The sequence below is a fragment of the Scyliorhinus torazame genome, chromosome 7 (assembly GCF_047496885.1).
Source record: "Scyliorhinus torazame isolate Kashiwa2021f chromosome 7, sScyTor2.1, whole genome shotgun sequence".
NCBI classification, from domain to species: Eukaryota; Metazoa; Chordata; class Chondrichthyes; order Carcharhiniformes; family Scyliorhinidae; genus Scyliorhinus; species Scyliorhinus torazame.
The window spans coordinates 162,777,511-162,796,791 of NC_092713.1; the positions used below are offsets into that span (position 1 = coordinate 162,777,511).

Consider the following 19,281-nt stretch of genomic DNA (forward strand, 5'->3'; position numbering starts at 1 on the left):
ATGAGGTTTGATATGCAGTAAAGCTACCTGCCAGGACAGGTACAGCACAGGGTTAGAGACAGTGTGAAGCTGTGCTCAATGTTGAGTTGTTTGTGTTGGTGGTTACTGTGTTCTATGCTCCTGCTGTTTCAGCTATGTGAGACGGTCAAAAGCTGCCACCCTGATGGCTCGAATAGGCTTACACGACGAGTTTTATGAGGGATTGCTTCGTGCCAAAGTCGAAATGATCATCAAACTGTTCCTGCAGGCGGATACACTACCAAGACTCAGGGTTAGCACCGATAGGCTGCAGAGCAGATCCCTCACCTCTCCACATTATCCTGGTTAATATTCACTGAGCTGAGTAAGCTGATAAGTTCACTGGGCTGGGAGATCCATAGTTTTCAGTTCTCTGCTTGTCGACATGGTTCTCCCACATTTATACACTGCGTAGTAAAAAGCATTGACACTGACCATTCCAACAATTTTTGAACAGCAGACTTGCGATTCCCAACTCTGCACTCCTGGAGATGTGATCACAAATTATTCTATCTCATGAATCCTGAAAAATGTGTTTTATTGATTTGCATTATTCAGGCCAGCATTTATTGCCCATCAAGTCGCTCGTGAGAAGATGGCGCAGAGCTGCCTTCTTGAACCACTCCTATCCTTGATGTTTAGGTACATCTGTTAGGGCGAGAATTCCAGGATTTTGACCTCGTGACTGCGAAGGAACAGCAATATATTTCCAAGTCAGGATGAGAGTGACTTGGAGGGCAACTTCCAGGTGGTAGGGTTCCCATGTATCTGCTGCTCTTGTCCTTATAGATGGCAGAGGTCATGGGCTTGGAAGGTGCTGTCGAAGGAACCTTGCAGTGCAACTTGTAGATGGTACACACGGCTGTCACTTTTTGTGGTTGGTGGAGGGATTGAGTCTTTGTGGAAGGGGTAGCAATCAAGCTGGCTGGCTGCTTTGTCCTGGATGGTATAATAATAATCTTTATTGTCACAAGTAGGCTTACATTAACACTGCAATGAAGTTACTGTGAAAAGCCCCTAGTCACCACATTCCGGCATCTGTTCGGCTCACAGAGGGAGAATTCAGAATGTCCAAATTACCTAACAGCACGTCTTTCGGGACTTGTGGGAGGAAACCGGAGCACCCGGAGGAAACCCTCGCAGACACGGGGAAAACGTGCAGACTCCACACAGACAGTGACCCAAGCTGGGAATCGAACCTGGGGCTGTGAAGCAACAGTGCTGACCTCTGTGCTGAGCTTCTGAGTGATGTTGGAGCTGCACTCATCCAGGCAATTGGGGAGTATTCCATCACACTCCTGACATGTGCCTTGTCGATGGTGGACAGGCTTTGTGGAGTCAGGAGATGAGTTACTCACTGCAGGATTCCCAGCCTCTGCTCTGATCTGTGACCTTCGATTCGGTAATCCTCGATTCTTTCTCCAGTGACTCAGGCCACTGTCGACTGGCAGATTGAGAAGGGCTGTCGCAGTCGTAATGCTGTCTCTGGTTAGGATAGCTTCATGACAGGTAATGTGTGATTGTGTCCTGACCTTTTCCTTGCCTTTAGTTGTGGTAGCATATAGTACGAGACTGCCATTTGAAACTAAGTCTGCACACTGGACACTCGCATATAAAATAATTCCTAGGACAGTCAGACTTTGCCGTCTGTTTAGAGCATAGCATTTTTAGTTGGTTTATAAATAGACAAGTCTGATTGCAAGAAACAAGGAGCCACCTTTCTCATTTTTACATTCAAAATAATTACTATATTTAACAGTCAAAATATTTTGGATTGAATCAGTTAGAAGTATAGGGCATCGTAGAACTGTACCATACTTATAAATAATATCCATAGACATTCTGCTGCCTGATGTTACTGCCATTAAAATATTGTCGCAGATTGATCAGTCATGGCTAACTGTCCATGAGCCCAATGCTGACTCACCTGACCCACTTTTGCAAGGCTGTGAAAACCGTGACAAAAGTTTGCAATTTGGTCCATGGCTTTCGCCATATTCCAAATGAAAGGCCTGAATTTATATAGTGTCATACCTGAGCACTGGAAACCCAAAACGCTTCATAGTAGATGAAATATAACATCCCGTTGCAATGTAGGAAATGTAGCAGACCATTTGCACACAGCATGTTTCCACAAACAGCAACGGGAAAATGATTTAAGTAACATAGATTGAGGGTGAAGAATTAGCAAAGATACTGGGGCAAATCTCCTTCAAGATACTGTCCAGCGAAAACTTCAATATACTGTCCAGACAACTCTTCAACTTCAATATAGAGTCGAGAGAACTCTCCTTGAATATAGTGTCCAGGGATCTCTCCTGGTGTAGTGTCCAGAGTGTTCTCCTTCAATATAGTGTCCAGAGAACTCCCTTTTAATATAGCTTGCACCTCCTCCATACATCTTTCACTTTGGGCAGTCCCTTGGATTTTGTGTTGAAGCCTCTGGAGTTGGACTTGAACCAATGATGTTTGGAGTCCAAAGGGAGCATGCTATCCACTGAACTACTTGGTGATGGTGCTAATGCTGTAGTTATTGAGGACGGAGCTCACTTTGAGGTCTTTGAGGCTGAAATGTAACTTCCGTGGCCCTGTTTCCTTGGTTATTTTTCCCTCTTTTCTTGCACAGGTGAACATCACGGAATTTGAGAAGGATAAAATCGTCATGAGCAGCCGGCATGGTAAACTAGAGCTTGGCTTGTTTCACCAGCCACGCATGAACGTGTTCCTCCCGCTCATCTACCTCTGGAAAAGGTCAGCTCTTGGACACTAAGCAATATTGTTACATCATCGGGTCACTGTAGAGGGTCAGATTGACTTCAACCTTTCAGGATCCTTGACGACATTCTTTGCCAAGGAGTAGCTGTAGAGCTGCCGTGAGAGGTGGGGGTAGGGTGAAAGGTGGTCTTAGACCCAAGCAAGTAATCGGCACAATGGCACGTTAGCATCCAGACGTTTGAAGGTGAAAGGTCAATCACAATCAGATTTGTGCAGCCATTTTCCTCCTGCCTCACCTTGTTCTTTCCGCTGTGGACAGTTTGGTTGTAGTTTTGATTTCCTGTGGGTTTTCTTTCCTCTGGAGTATTTTTATTTCCTCCAGTTTCCCTGATTTTCTTTCAGCGTGGGTGAGTTGTGCTCAGGTTTGGTACCTGCTGATGCAACCTTGTCCAAAAGTAGGTGAGGGGGGTTGCACTCCACAGAGCGTGTGCTGCCGATCGCCAGGAGGAGCTTTTGAACCTGGTGTTATACCAGCAGTTTATTTTTAGCGTATTTTGACGCCCACACTTTTTTTTTTCGTTTTGTGGAATAGTGGGGGAAGTGATGGAAAGGTTCCTGAACTATTTTTTAGCCCATTGAACCACATTGAATTCTCCTTTCGTGGCTCACAAGTCTTGTCATTGGATTCAAACCCGCATTTTCTGGTCTCACGGCCAGGACGCTGCCACTCCACCACAAGACTTCCTATACTGGCATTGATATTCATGCAAGATGTTGGTCAATTGTGTGATAGGCCGAATGTCCTTTTGGACTGATGACAGAATCCCGATAGTAGAAAATGGTGCTTGTTTAGCCACCACTGAGCAACGTGAAATAGAATAAAACTCCTTTGGTTGTTGGTAATAGGCCGAGCAAAGACCGTACTCAACCGCTCACACTTGAAGAAGCCAAATGAAATGTCCATTGTTAAGTGTGATTCTGTGATTGGGCATTACATACTGAACAATGCTGAGTGCCCTAATAGCTACAATACAAGTTAATCAGCTGAGCTTACAATATGGGTCATTTACGCTTGCTAGAAGCGACATACATTCATACACAGGGACCTGTTCTCTTCGAACAAAAGGAATATGTTCTAGTCTTGTGCCTTTTTTGAATTACCCAGGAGCCTACAGTTCCCTGTTTCTTTCTCCATGGCAATGCCTCAGGCAGTCAGATTTGACTTTCCAAACTTGTTCTCCTTTAATCCAAAATGTCCTGACTGTTTGAAATTTGATATTCTTGAAGTTTGTCCTGATGGGTGTAAGATGAAAAGTTTCAATAACATGTCTCTTTTTACAGCAACATTCAAGTTCTGTAGCACCAAGTGACTATTTCTCTGGAGTACAGCCCAGACCTCAGGATTACTCCCTGGGTTGAGGTAGTGGAACTACCCAAAGCCACAATTGCGCAATGTAGGGACATTGTCTGAGGAAGTGCATCACAGGCACTTGAGGGAAAGCAGAACTGGTGCAAGCAGTAAGGTGGAATGTCACACTGCTCACTCTGTGCAGTAACATACAAATGCGTTAATTGCTCAGTCAGCAGACCATTGTCCAGTCCTGGGAAATGCTCCTTTGGCCTGAGCACTTAATTCCTCTGCTAGGAAAGGCTCTACAAGAAGACATTGCAGGTCTCTGGATTTTTCCACCTTTCTATGATGCTGTTGAAACTTATGGGAAAAGAAGGAACTTACATCAGTGTAGTAAGTTATCATGTTTTTCAGGGACATTGCCTCACATCCATTTAAGCATTTTTGAACGGTAGTCCCTGTTATTTTGAACGCAAATGGAGATTGTATTCACACAGTAGGATCCCACAAAGAGAATTGCCATTTGACCTTTAGTTTTTGGACTGTTGAATTGGACGACTTTCAACTTATAAAATGGTACCCAGCTACGATCGAACTTGGGGCGCTTTCCCTATCATGAGAGGACAGCATCACTGACAGTGCAGAACAACCTTAGGACTGATCCTCTGACAGTGCAGCACTCCCTCGGTACTGACCCTCTGACTGTGCAGCACTCCCTCAGTACTCATCCTCTGGCAGTGCAGCACTCCCTCAGTACTGAATGTCTGACTGTGCAGCACTCCCTCAGTACTCATCCTCTGGCAGTGCAGCACTCCCTCAGTACTGAATGTCTGACTGTGCAGCACTCCCTCAGTACTCATCCTCTGGCAGTGCAGCACTCCCTCAGTACTGAATGTCTGGCAGTGCAGCACTCCCTCAGTATTGCCCTGATAGTGCAGCACTCCCTCAGTACTGACCCTCTGACAGTGCAGCTCTCCCTCAGTACTGACCCTCTGACAGTGCAGCTCTCCCTCAGTACTGACCCTCTGACAGTGCAGCACTCCCTCAGTACTGACCCTCTGGCAGTACAGCACAACCTCAGTACTGACCCTCTGACACTGTAGCACTCCCTCAGTACTGACCCTCTGACACTGCAGCACTCCCTCAGTACTGACCCTCTGACAGTGCAGCACTCCCTCAGTACTTCCCTTTTAACAGTGCAGCACTCACTCAGTACTGACCCTCTGACACTGCAGCACTCCCTCAGTACTGACCCTCTGACAGTGCAGCACTCCCTCAGTACTTCCCTTTTAACAGTGCAGCACTCACTCGGTACTGACCCTCTGACACTGCAGCACTCCCTCAATACTGCCCCTCTGGCAGTACAGCAGAACCTCAGTACTGACCTATCTTCTCAGTTTGGATAGTGCTAGAGCCTCATCCATGCAATTTGATCCATGACCTCTGACTCAGATGCGCTGGTGCTACTGGTTGTGTCACAGCTGCCGGTTCATAGCATTCAAAACATTGTGAATTAAGAGTACAGGAGTGATTCTCTTCAAATATTTCTTTAGAATCGAGTCATACGAATGCTTCTGTCCCTCTATCTATATAGTTCTACCCTTTTCACAGGTTCTGTGTTGTGAACGCACTAAGGATTTATGGCACACCCAGACCTCTGTGGAAGAAAGAGTACAATCCTCCAAATTATTTCTACCCCTGTGCTCAACAAGCGTTTCAAGGTTTGGTGCCTGCTTTTGCTGCTGGTAAGTATTGGTCTCATTAAATGATACTTTTATGGGATGAGGGCTTCACTCACAGGTTCTGCTTCTGTTACCTGTTTCTGAATGTCTCGCGTTTCAGAGTCATTGCTGTGGGTCTGAAGTCACATGTAGGCCAGACCAGGTAAGCACGGCAGACTTCCTTCCCTAAAGGGCACGAGTGAACCTGGTGGGATTTTACGACAATAAATAATGGTTTTATGGTCATCATTACTGAGACTAGCTTTAAAATCCAGATTTAAAAAAGTAAAATAATTGTATAATAATTATGAGTGATCTGAATGATTAGAATAAGGTTGTGTAACCACCCCATCTGATATTCCAACTGGACGCGCTGATCCCAGGGTGGAGCCTGGCTTGATAGATCCTCACTTTTATTTTTTCTTTAGTAATGGGGAGGGCGGCTACTGAACACAGAGTCACAGGTGTCAGCTGATGAACGCTGCACAAAAAGATAAAACATTGATTACACAAGAAAAGATGAAGTACAATACACTGCTCCTTTACGCCAACTATAAAGATATAGACAGATTCATGAGGATAACACAGGTTACAAAATCCATCTTATACTCTAATGTTCGCAGTAAGTACACAGTCCGTGTAAACCAATAGGAGACCTGTGGTCAGACACACCACACTTTGAAACAAGTGACAGATGCCACCCCAAATAGATGTTATTTACCTCTTATCAACATACCCTGATTCAGACGCTTTTCACACTGCAAGCCAACCGGCCTTTCTCCTGAGTATTTCCAAACTCAATGCTTAAATGACTTGCCTTGGAATCTTCTCCCAAACGATCATTCTCTCAGATGTATTCACCAAGGATCCACCTTCTGATGTTCCTCTCCCTTGGACCGTAACGTGCACTCAACTTCACCTTACACTCAATCTCTCAGATACTCAGCTTCACCAACAGAGCACTACTGCTTTACAGGCCCGTAGTAAGGAGTCACCAACGTTTGGCTGTCTCCTCAAATCTTATGACATTACGGTAGCACAGTGGTTAGCACTGCTGCCTCACAGCGCCAAGGACCTGGGTTCAATTCAAGCCTTGGGTGATTATCTGTGTGGCGTTTGCACCTACTCTCTGTGTCAGTGTGGGTTTCCTCTGGGTGCCCCGGTTCGGTATGTACCTACTGTAAACACCATTTGCATATCATTAGCGGGTCCGACCCGGTATTCTCCGGGGCTTCCGCGATGCTCTGCCTCTGATGGGCCGAGTTCCCGACGGCGCGGTTCACTTGTGAATTAAAAAATCGTGAATCCAGGCTGCTGAGGGAGAGAGAGAAGAGGTAGGACACACAGAGGAATAACTGTGAGCTGCCAGGCCGGACACTGGAAGGAGGTGGTAAGTGATGGAGGAAAGGGCCAAGTGACCCCCCAAGGGACTGGGGCAGTGTTCAGTCATGGACTGCCTTTACCGCGGCTTGCAAGGCAGCCATCTTGCTGTGCACCCCACTGATCACCCACCTTGGCCCCTGATTCTGCAGAGTGACACCGGCCATATGGGTGCCCTCAACCCCCCCCACCCCTGCATCAAACCCTCTGCCATACACTCCCCCCATCTGACCGCAATCCACTGGCAGGGCATTTGGTGGCCCACACAAGGCAATGGCAACAGTAGCCCCTACGGAGGCGCGGGCGGGGGGCATGGAGCATACCGCTGGAAAGGGCAGCACCAGCTGACGGTACCCTGGCATCAGGGATGGACGCCAGGGCCAGAGCCCCCACGGTGGCGGGCAACAATGGGGCCAGAGGTGCAGAGCCCACAGTACCAACCAGGGCCACCATGTAGCCCATTGGACCTGGATGAGCAAGGGGGTATGCACCATGCTAACATTCAGGCTTTCACCCCCTGCAAACAGTGGATATTTCAATACAACCAGCAATGGTTGCCTTCCTGCTGGTCGCCGCAGCCCTGGGGGATGCCCTGCGGCTGTATGAGCTGGCGCTGCTCGAGGAGGAAGCTGCCGTAGCGGAGTGTGTAGCAGTGGAGTGTGCCGCAGAGGGACAGCAGGCAGCTGCTCAGGATGGAGGGCGAGTCGCCTAACAGGCCGAGGAGGAGTAAGTGCCACAGTGGCGCCGTGTGAGGCCTTGTGTGTACCGGCACCACCTGTCATTTGCTGATCTGCCTGACCGGGCATGCCATTGAAGACTGCGGCTGAGCAGGGGGACTGTGCGACATATCTGCCAGATCATGGCAACCTTGAACCACGGGGGTATGGAGGAGGACACCCGCTCCCGGTGGCCGTCAAGGTGACGGTCGCCCTGCATTTTTACCGGCTCAATACATCCACTTCCAATGTGGACTGAGCCCACGAGAATGCCCAGGCAGCGGTGTTCGCTGCCATTGATGGGACGCCCCGGGTTTGTGGGGGTGATCGACAGGATGCATGTCACCCTACAAGCACCTGAAGGTGACAGGCCACTCTACACCAACTGAAAGGGGTTCCACTTAATAAAAGTGCAGTTGATATGTGACCATCAACTGCGTATGATACACCTCTGTGCCCTATACACGGGCACGGCGCCTTCATCCTGGCACACTCAACGATTCTTGACATGTTCGAGACGCCCCCGCCCCCCGCTGGGTTGGGGGATTGTCTCCTGGGTGACGGGTTATCCGCTGCGGTTGTGGCGCTGACGCCTATCTGGAGTCCAAAGACCGACGTGGAGACCCGCTACAATGACACCCATATAGCAACTAGGAGTGTGATTGAGCGGTGCTTCGGCCTCCTGAAGATGCGGTTCACGTGCCTGGACCGCTCTGGAGGGACCCTCCAGTATGATGCTGACAGGGTTGGCCACATCATAGCGGCCTGCTGCGTCCTCCACAACATCGTGCAGCAGAGGGGCCTCATGCTGGAGGAGGAGGAGGAACACCCGGCCTCGCCTGACGAGGAGGATGCATGGGAGGGTGAAGTTGGCAGGGACATAGGGTCCAGGCAGGCATGGAAGGCCACACGACGTGTGCGCCAGGGCAAATGTGAATGGGACGCTCTGATCGCCTCCAGGTTCACCGACTAGGGGTGGGGGGGGGAAAACTAGCCCGAGGCACGGTCACCCGCCCGCCTGCAACCCCGTCTGTGATACAGACCTGCCACAGGTGGTGGACCTGGATTGGGGATGGCCCATGGGATGGGGGATGATGACAACCCGCTCTGTGATGAGCTCTGGTGCTCTGCATCATTTGACAACGTCTGACTCCTGCCCATGGTAGCACTTTCCACCTGGGTGATCCCTGCATACGAACAGGTCATTCCGTCACACAGTCCCATTGGATCACTGGGATGACGGTGGTGGGGATGGTCGGAGGGTGGGGAGCATGGGCCACCCACAACTTCCACCCATCCCCTCCCCGTACCCCATCTCTGGCCAGCTCAGGCCAGCCCACCCCTCACACCCATCAGACAGAGCACCGGGACAGGTTGTAACAGTGGTAACAGGTGCTTAATGTGCACAAATACATCCGGGTTTGTGCTCTGGCCCCAATAACTAAGCTGTACCCCGCACCCGTGTCAACTTAACTGGTGTCTAACTTTCTGGCCTTATGGGCCCTAACGCCATGCCTAATTGGATCCCCAGACGGTACATCAGGAGTGGAGACGGCCTGCTGTGATTCCCGCCCTGTGACCTGGGTCCCCAGGCGGGCGTCTTCTGGGGTAACCAAGCTGCTGCGCGGGTGTCCCAGGTGGCATGGCGCCGCCTTGTTCCGCCCACTGCCCACAGAGACACCAGGGACAGGAGGGGTGGGAGTCCGAGGTGCTGTGGTATTCCGACACCTCCCCTGCGGGAGTCACCGGTATGGGCCCCATCACCTCCTCCTCCCTCGGGGTGCCAGATGGCTCCCGGGCTACTCCATGGGATGAGGGTGCAAGTGGAGATATCTCCCGAGGTTCCCTTGCCACCTGGCGCTGCCAGTCCTGGAGGCCTGCTCTGGTCTCGACCAGGGTCTGCACACTCGCGGCCATGGAGCACATCTCCGACTGAGACTGCGCCACATCACGCTGCGACTGTGCCAGCATCTTCTGGGTTTGTGTCACATCAGCCACTAACTGCGCCATCTCCCTCTGGGACACGGCCACCTCCCTCTATGTCTGTGCCACATTGGCCAGCGCCTGGGCAATGCCACCGACGTCCCCAGCAATGGCCTGCTGTGACTGGGCCACGCTCGGAAGCACCGCTGCGATGTCAAGGTGGCTCTAGGATATGGCTGCCTGTGATGCGGCAACCCTGTCCCGGGCTTCGTCCAGCACCTGCACAAAATGCCCCAGGCCTCGGACATCCTGATCCATAACCAAAACTGTTGCCCCCATTGCCTCCACCGCGGATGCCACCTGTGCAATCGATGGGACTGACCGTTCCAGAAGCCCGAAACCTGTCTGGACAGCAGGGTTCGGCCTGCCCTCCAACCTTCCGCCCCTCGGGTATTCCTATCTCTACCTATTGTACCGGCAGGAGCCTCTTCACTAAAGTGCCCAACTCAGGTGAGTGTCTCTGGGATGGTGGAGGGTGTTGGAGACAGGTGTGACGGAAAGTCAGTGTCATCCTCCGACCCAAACTCCACGGTCTGCAAAGTCTCGGGCAGAGGGCTGCCATCCAAACTGATCTCGTCGCTGCTCGACTAACGGCGGGGATAGGGGCCTCCTCCGGCTGTGGCACTGGCTGGGGGCAGGGGATACCGGACGGACCGGCCCCTTCTCCAGCAACTCCTGCATCACACAAGACAAGACGCATGATTAAACTACGGGTCGGTGGGTGGTAGGGGTGAGCCTGTGGGTGGAAGTGTGGGTTGGTGAGGGCGGGGGCGGTGTAGGGTGAAGGGATGGGGTGGTGTAGGGGTGAGGGTGGTGTGGAGGTGGTGTTGGGCGTGGGTTGACACATGTGTCATGGGGAACTGCAACAAAACCTGGTCTCACTCCCTTGCCCACAGCCGCCCTCCACCTCGGCGACCTCCCTTTCCTCCAGGCCACCGACCACATCCAGGACCCTCTGGTCTACCAAGGTGAGGGGCCACAGGTCCGGCAGTCCCCCTCTTGTCTACTCCCGCTCCTGGCAGTTGTGGGCGGTCTTCTCGTGGGGAGGAGTGCGGAAACAGAAAATGATAGTGTTAGACAGTCCGACATAAAAAAGACCAGTTTATTCCCATTCTTTGTTTCCTGTCTGCCAAACAGTTTTCTATCCATCTCGATGCACCACCCCTAATTGCGCTTCAATTTTACACGCTAATCTCTTCTGTGAGACTTTGTCGAAAGCATTCTGAAAGTCCAAATAAACCACATCCACTGGCTTCCCTTCTTCAATTCGACAAGTGACATCCAAGAAGAATCCCTGTAGATTTGTTAGGCATGGTCTCAGGATAGGATGATGACTAAGTCAGCCATGCTCCCGGGCTTTTATATTGGATGTCTTCAGGAAGTCTGAACTTGTTTTTTTGGTGAAACAGTGTTTTCTTTTAAAAAAATATATATTTATTAAAGTTCTTTAACACAATTTTTCTCCCTTACAAACAATAACCCCCATAACAAAAAAAAACAAAACGAGAAATCGCGCAGAGCAAGATATATACATGGCAAAATGATATATTTACACAGCTTTGTACACTGGCCCTCACCCGTACGTGCCAGTTTCCCCAACCCTTCATGTTATCTCTTGCTCATCCACACTCCCAGGCAGTCCCCCCTTCCCCCCGCCCCCCCCCCTCCCCCCCCCTCCCAGGATGTCCCCTCCACCCCCCCCTCCAAGGTTGCTGCTGCTGCTGACCGACCTTCCTCTAACGCTCCGCGAGATAGTCTAGGAACGATTGCCACCGCCTGTAGAACCCCTGCGCAGACCCTCTCAAGGCGAACTTAATCCTCTCCAACTTTATGAACCCAGCCATATCATTTATCCAGGCCTCCAGGCTGGGGGGCTTCGCCTCCTTCCACATTAGCAAGATCCTTCGCCGGGCTACTAGGGACGCAAAGGCCAGAATGCCGGCCTCTTTCGCCTCCTGCTCTCCCGGTTCGTCCACTACTCCAAATATTGCTAGCCCCCAGCTTGGCTTGACCCGGACTTTCACCACCTGAGATATTGCTTCCGCCACTCCTCTCCAGAACCCCTCCAGTGCCGGGCATGACCAAAACATATGGACATGGTTCGCCTGGCTCCCTGAGCACCTTCCACATCTGTCCTCTACCCCAAAGAACCTACTCAACCTCGCCCCCGTCAAGTGCGCTCTGTGGACCACCTTAAATTGTATCAGGCTGAGCCTGGCACACAAGGAGGAGGAATTAACCCTCCCTAGGGCATCAGCCCACAGACCTTCCTCGATCTCCTCCCCCAGCTCCTCCTCCCATTTTCCCTTCAACTCTTCTACCAGTGCTTCCCCCTCTTCTTTCAACTCCTGGTGTATTTCCGACACCTTGCCCTCCCCGACCCATACACCCGAGATCACCCTATCTTGAACTTCTTGTGCCGGGAGCAACGGGAATTCCCTCACCTGTCGCCTCACAAAAGCCCTCACCTGCATATATCTCAAGGCATTTTCCGGGGGTGACTCGAACTTCTCCTCCAGTGCCCCTAGGCTCGCAAACGTCCCGTCGATGAACAGGTCCCCCTTTCTTCCAATCCCCGCCCGATGCCAGCTCTGGAACCCCCCCGTCCATTTTCCCCGGGACAAACCGGTGGTTACCCCTGATCGGGGACCACACCGATGCTCCCATTGGACCCCGGTGCCGTCTCCACTGGCCCCAGATCCTTAGCGTTGCCGCCACCACCGAGCTCGTGGTATACTTTGTCGGCGAGAGCGGCAGCGGTGCCGTCACCAACGCCCCCAGGCCCGTTCCTTTACAGGACGCCATCTCCATCCTCTTCAATGCTGCCCCCTCTCCCTCCATAACCCACTTGCGGATCATCGCCACATTTGCTGCCCAGTAGTAGCTCCCCAGGTTTGGCAGCGCCAACCCTCCTCTGCGTATCTCCTGTCCACTCTCAAAATCTCCCCCACTAACCTCTCCCTTTCCATACCCTCTGTCTTCTCCCTCTGAGCCCTAATGGAAATTAGTTCTCCCCTGATCACCGCCTTCAACGCCTCCCATACCACCCCCACCCGCACCTCCCCGTTGTCGTTGGCCTCCAAGTACCTTTCGATACACCCCCTCACCTTCCCACACACCACCTCGTCCGCCAGCAGTCCCACATCCAGCCGCCACAACGGGCGTTGGTCCCTCTCCTCTCCCAGCTCCAGTTCCACCCAGTGCGGGGCATGGTCCGAAACGGCTATAGCCGAATACTCCGCCCCGTCCACCCTCTGGATGAGCGCCCTACCCAGAACGAAGAAATCTATCCGGGAGTAGGCTTTGTGTACATGGGAGAAGAAAGAAAATTCCCTGGCCTGCGGCCTTGCAAACCGCCATGGGTCCACTCCCCCCATCTGATCCATAAACCCCCTAAGTACCTTGGCCGCCGCCGGCCTCTTTCCAGTCCTTGATTTGGAGCCGTCCAGTGCTGGATCCAACACTGTATTGAAGTCCCCTCCCATTATCAGGCCTCCTATTTCCAGGTCCGGAATGCGCCCCAACATGCGCTTTATGAATCCTGCATCATCCCAGTTCGGGGCGTATACGTTTACCAACACCACCCACGTCCCTTGCAGCCTACCGCTCACCATTACATATCGCCCTCCATTGTCCGCTACAATAGTCTTGGCCTCAAATGACACCCGCTTTCCCACCAATATTGCCACCCCTCTATTCTTTGCGTCCAGTCCCGAGTGGAATACCTGTCCTACCCATCCCTTTCTTAGCCTGACCTGGTCCGTCACCTTCAGGTGTGTCTCTTGGAGCATGGCCACGTCCGCCTTCAGTCCCTTTAAGTGCGCGAACACTCGAGCCCTCTTCACCGTCCCATTCAGGCCCCTCACATTCCACGTTATCAGCCGGATTGGAGGGGCTCTCACCCCCCCACACCCCGCCGACTAGCCATCTCCTTTTCTGGGCCAGTCCCGTGTCCACGCCTCCCTCATCCTCCAGTCCCCCAGAGGGGGGACCCCCGTCCCGACCACCTCTTCTGTGTCCCATTCCCTTTCGGCCAGTGCAGCAGCAACCCTTTCCCCCCCCCCCCCCCTCCCCCCGCTAGACCCCTGTCTAGCTTTTTTGCTCCCCCATGTCACTCCCGTAAGTCAGCTGACGCCTGCTGACCCCGGCTTCCCCCGCCGTCCCATTGACCTCCCCGCGTGGGAGTCTCCCAATCCATATGCATTCCTTCGTTCCCCTTCCCGCCTTTCTTCCCGCGCGCAGGAAAAAACCCCGCGCTTTCCAAAGCCCGCTCCGCCCCCTCTGGCGCAGCTCCTGTCGCGGCCTTGTCTCTCTCCCCCAGCCCATGTAACATTTCCTGCGCGTGATTGACCCCCTATATACAACAACCATCACACATCAAACCCCAAAACATCCCCCCCACCCTCACAAACCCTCAGAGTCCAACTTTTCGGCTTGTACAAATGTCCATGCCTCTTCAGGTGTTTCAAAGTAGTAGTGTTGGCCCTTGTATGTGACCCACAGTCGCGCTGGCTGCAGCATTCCGAATTTCACTTCTTTCCGGTACAACGCCGCTTTGGCCCGGTTGAAACCCGCTCTCCGCTTTGCAACCTCCGTGCTCCAGTCCGGGTATATTCGGATCTCTGCATTGTCCCACTTACTGCTCCGCTCCTTCTTGGTCCATCTCAGGACTCACTCTCTGTCCGTGAACCGGTGGAACCTCACCACCATCGCCCTTGGTGGCTCATTTGCCTGGGGCTTCTTCGCCAGCACCCGATGTGCCCCGTCCAACTCCAGCGGCCTCGAAGGGGCCTTCGTGCCCATCATCGTCTCGAGCATCGTGTTCGCGTATGCCCCGGCATCAGCCCCCTCCACTCCCTCAGGGAGACCCAGGATTCGCAGATTCTTTCTCCTCGACCTGTTCTCCAGGTCTTCGAGTCTTCCCGCCCACCTCTTGTGTAGCGCCTCGTTCTGCTCCACTCTCACCGCCAGGCCCACGAGCTCGTCCTCGTTCTGACTGACTCTTTTCTGTACCTCCTGGACCTTAGCTTCGTGGGCCTTCTGCGTGATCCCAAGTCCTTCAATTGCCGAAAGCATAGGCGCCAACATCTCTTTGCGCATCTCCTCGCGCTGCTCCTCGAAGCAGCGCTTGATGAACTCCTGCAGCTCCCCTTTGTCCCTGGCCGCCGCCATTTTGTTTTCTTTCCCTCGCTTCTCCCGTTTCTCCAGTGCCGCTCCTTTGGCCGTTACACTTCTGGTCCATTTCATAGAAGTTGGCAGTGTTTGTTTCACCAGTCTGCCCCAAAAAGTCTATGGAAACTCCTGAAAAAGGTCTGAGAGTCGGTTCCAGACGGGAGCTGCCGAATGCGCGACCTACTCCTCCATGGCCGCCACCAGAAGCCTCGTCCCCGCCTCTTCAATGGCCTTGGTAGGTTCTTTCACAATTGTTCCCTCTGCTGCTAGAATTCACCTTTGATAGAGTCAAGTCAGATTGCAGCTTTAAGCTTGCCCTTCCCCCGCCCGCATGCTGGAAGGGGCCTCTGTCTATTGCTGCAGCTCAAGCCAAATCCTTCACTGTTTCTGCCGGGTCTGGCAGCCAAAAGACACAACATTCCTGGGGGACACCGTCAGGGGAATGCTGCAGTCTTCTTCCCACACCGGGAAATGTCAAACAAATGCCGTGGGGGCCCTGTAAAAGAGCCCAAAAGTCCGTTCCAAGCGGGAGCTGCCGAATATGCGACCTAGCTCTGCATAGCCGCACCCGGAAGTCTCGGACAGTGTGTTTTCGATGACAAGTTGTTGTTCCGCGTATTTGGCGAGAGGAAGAAACCTGTTGAAGTTGTTCATTATCCTTGAGGGCTCATACATTCCAGGTTCCAAAATTCCGTTTAACTTTGGTTTTCCTTGACAGAGGGTAGATCCAGTTCCAGTGACAAAGGAAGCTCCACGACTGGTGATCTCCCTACTGCTGCATCCTTCATCCACCGTCGTAGTGTTTGATACCATACGAGTAACTGCTGCCTGATCCGCCATGGAATACTTGTTTTGGATTGCACTTTGTACGGTTCCTCCCCTCTGAGCTTACCATCATCGGAGGGCCTGCCAGGAGTTTAAGACTCCCAATGGCTTGCTCTTGCAATCAACGGAAGGTTCAAGCACCTTTACCACAGCAAAGTGGCAATCCAAGGAAAGGCCTGGCTCAATAGATTGTAACTTTTATTTTTTATATCGAGACATGGATGAATAGAGTCACAGGACTGCTGATTAACTTTAAACAAGAAACTGAAACATTTATTAAACATGAAAATGTAACTGTATTTAATTTAACTCCTTCACCCCACCTATATCTTCACAAATGTACACACATTTTAAGGGTAACACGAGTTGCAAAATGTCTTAAATCCTAACGTTGCCAGTCAGTACACAGTCCGTGTAAATCAGTGGGAGACCAGTGGTCAGACACACTACACTCTGAAACCAGGTGGCAGACACGGCCCAACACAACTTCTGTGAATTTCTTTTTAAAACATTTTTATTTGGGTTTTGGTATATAACACAAATATAAGTATGAACATCAGTAGGAGATAAACTAAAACTAAAACTATTTACACATAGATCGGCTTCAACTATTTACAATACATACATCACAGGTTCCTTTTTTCCCCTCCTTACAGTGTTTGCAGTAGCGATTTTGTTTCCTGCGTTTCGCTTCCCACCGGTTTTCTCTTTGTTTTTCTTCCCTTTGGTTCAGGTTGTTGCACCTGCACCCCCCCCCTGTGTCTCCTGGTTCTCTTGTTGGGCTTGGCTGAGTTCCTTGTTCTCCTGACCCCCTTCCTTGCCGTGTCGCGGCTACTCCCTCCTGTTCTTTGGCTTCCTAGTTGTTGGCTACAAACAGGTCTTGGAACAACTGGGTGAATGGCTCCCACGTTTTGTGGAAGCCTTCTTCCAATCCCAGGATGGCGAATTTAATTTTCTCCACCAGGACAAATTCCGATAGGTTGGCCAGCCAGTCTGCAGCTTTGGATGGTGCTGCTGATTGCCAGCCAAGCAGGATTCTCCGGCGTGCGATTAGCGAGGAAAAGGAAAGTGCGCCAACCCTCCTCCCAGTGAAGAGATCTGGTTGTTCTGGTACCCCAAAGACTCCCACTGTCAGGCATGGCTCCACCTTGGGCATTGTCTCGGAGAAGGCTGCCCAGAACCCAGTGAGTCTAGGGCATGACCAGATCGAGTGGGTGTGGTTGGCCGGGCCTCCTTGGCACCGTTCACATTTGTACTCCATCTCCGGGAAGAACCTGCTCATTCGGGTTCTGGTTAAGTGGGCTCTGTGTACCACTTTTGAACTGCATTAGGCTTAGCCTTGCGCAAGTAGAGGTGGAGTTGACCCTGTGCAGTGCTTCGCTCCAGAGACCCCACCCAAAGTCCTTCTCCCACTCATGAATACCCCCCAGATACTGATCTCACTGTATTCAAGCTTCCACACCAACTCTCAGGTCCCAGACATACCATCAGAACACCACTGCCCCACAGGCTGTCTTGTGGTCTCACCAACCTTGGGATTACTTCAGATGTCTTGTATCTCGCTCGTCAACTCCACCAGGTCTGCACCTTGTAGCTCCATCTTTAACCTGGAGCAGCTCTCTGCCCTTCCTTTAATTTCAGGGAACAATGCCTTGTTCAGTTTCCAATTCCTGTATCCCTTTGACATCGGCCTTCCTGGGATTTCTCTTTTCATTCCCTGGTGTCGAGAATTTTCTGTTCTTTAGCTTGTGGGATTTGATTTCTGCCCCTTACTCCATTGTCCTGCCACTCTGCTGGCAGTTTCTGTGAGGGCTGCTTTCTTCTCAGCTTCGTTCCAACTGCTTCTGGGTCCAGCTTAAAACTCAACTCAAAAGTTAGTTCTGAGCAACAAGGGGCCACCTTGGTTGCTAAGTAACAGCCTAGTCTTTCTTTAACCCTGTTTATGCTCACGTCATAAACCCTTAATTACAACCCAGGCGCAGTTTCAAATGAAACCCAAATCCACAGACATGTAGACACCTTTAACATGAATCTAATTAATGTTTTAACCCTTCGAGAGAAACACAAAATTTCACTTGCTTAAAGCAATACCTCATTTCTAATACCCAGAAATACAAATATAGATGACTTAAAACTGCCTCTGTTTCCTGATACCCATTATACTATACCTCCTCCAAGTATACTTTAGTATATTAAAGATATTCAACTAATTTTTGAACTATTTACATTGCATTTCTGTAACTCTCATTTACTGTTACAAATCGTGCCCAATTCCTTCTCAGATGAACATAAGAAAGAGGAGCAGGAGTAGATTCATGGCCGGTTGATACAATTAAATACGATCATGGTTCATCTTGGTCTTCAACTCCATTTTCCCACCCGCTCCACATCTCCCTTAATTGCTTTAGGCCGACCCAGTTAACTGAGTCATTTGAAGCTGTTGTGTCACATCAGATTGTAGGGTGATTTGGCTCTCTAAGTTCAGCCTGCCTCTCGTACTCACTGCTTGAAGTCATCTTTTGTCTGTAATTAAACTCGAGAGCTTTTCATCACAAACTCCAATGACACTGTGGTCAGGAATAGGTTAATCTTTCAATTGCTGCAAAAACTAGCTCAGTGATATCGGTTGGTAAGAAATGGTTTGACAGATTCCCCTGGTCTTTGGGACCTCTGATTAAATCACACTCACTCGATGACAAGGTTTTTCTTTGGAATAAAGGATGTGTTGACACTTTTATGGACATTCTAATAGGCTACAGTAGCCTTTTCCAATCCCTGTCTCTAGAGGACACTGTTATCGACAGGTCATAGGAAGTAAAAGAATGAACTAACCTGGTCCTTCTGCTCCTTGACATGGACGCTTGCTTGATACCGGACAAAGTGTTCTTCCAGAACACCCAGTGTAGACTTCTCCGTGGGCCTTCGAGACCTTCCAATGGGTGGGGTCGAGGCATTCCCCAGCCATTCGCTGACAGCCCACAGCCGCCTGCAGATTTCACAGCAGCATGGGGTGGCCTTAATAATAATCTTTATTGTCACAAGTAGGCTTACATTAACACTGCAATGAAGTTACTGTGAAAAGTCTCTAGTCGCCACATTCCGGCGCTGGTACACGGTGCAAGAATTCAGAATGTCTAATTCACCTAACAAGCACGTCTTTCGCGACATGTGGGAGGAAACCGGAGCACCCGGAGGAAACCCACGCAGGCATGGCGAGAACGGGCAGACTCCGCACAGACAGTGAACCAAGCCGGGAATCGAACCTGGAACCCTGGCGCTGTGAAGCAGCAGTGCTAACCACTGTGCTACCCCAGTGATGGGAGTAGAAAAACCTGTGCTGGGAAGCAGAAAAATCCCACCCATTGTTGCAGTCCCTTTCTTAGATATGTTTGTATATTCT

At 51.2% G+C, this 19,281-nt stretch overlaps 1 protein-coding gene across 1 annotated transcript in view; it reads left to right on the forward strand.

Annotated features, from left to right (window-relative positions):
• Positions 1-19,281, forward strand: part of LOC140427361 (regulator of G-protein signaling protein-like) — a 523,624-nt gene that overhangs the window by 96,169 nt on the left and 408,174 nt on the right. The window contains exons 6-8 of the mRNA XM_072512910.1: positions 133-271; positions 2,645-2,769; positions 5,696-5,829. Coding sequence (XP_072369011.1) covers positions 133-271; positions 2,645-2,769; positions 5,696-5,829 — 398 coding nt within the window. The remainder of the gene's footprint in view (positions 1-132; positions 272-2,644; positions 2,770-5,695; positions 5,830-19,281) is intronic.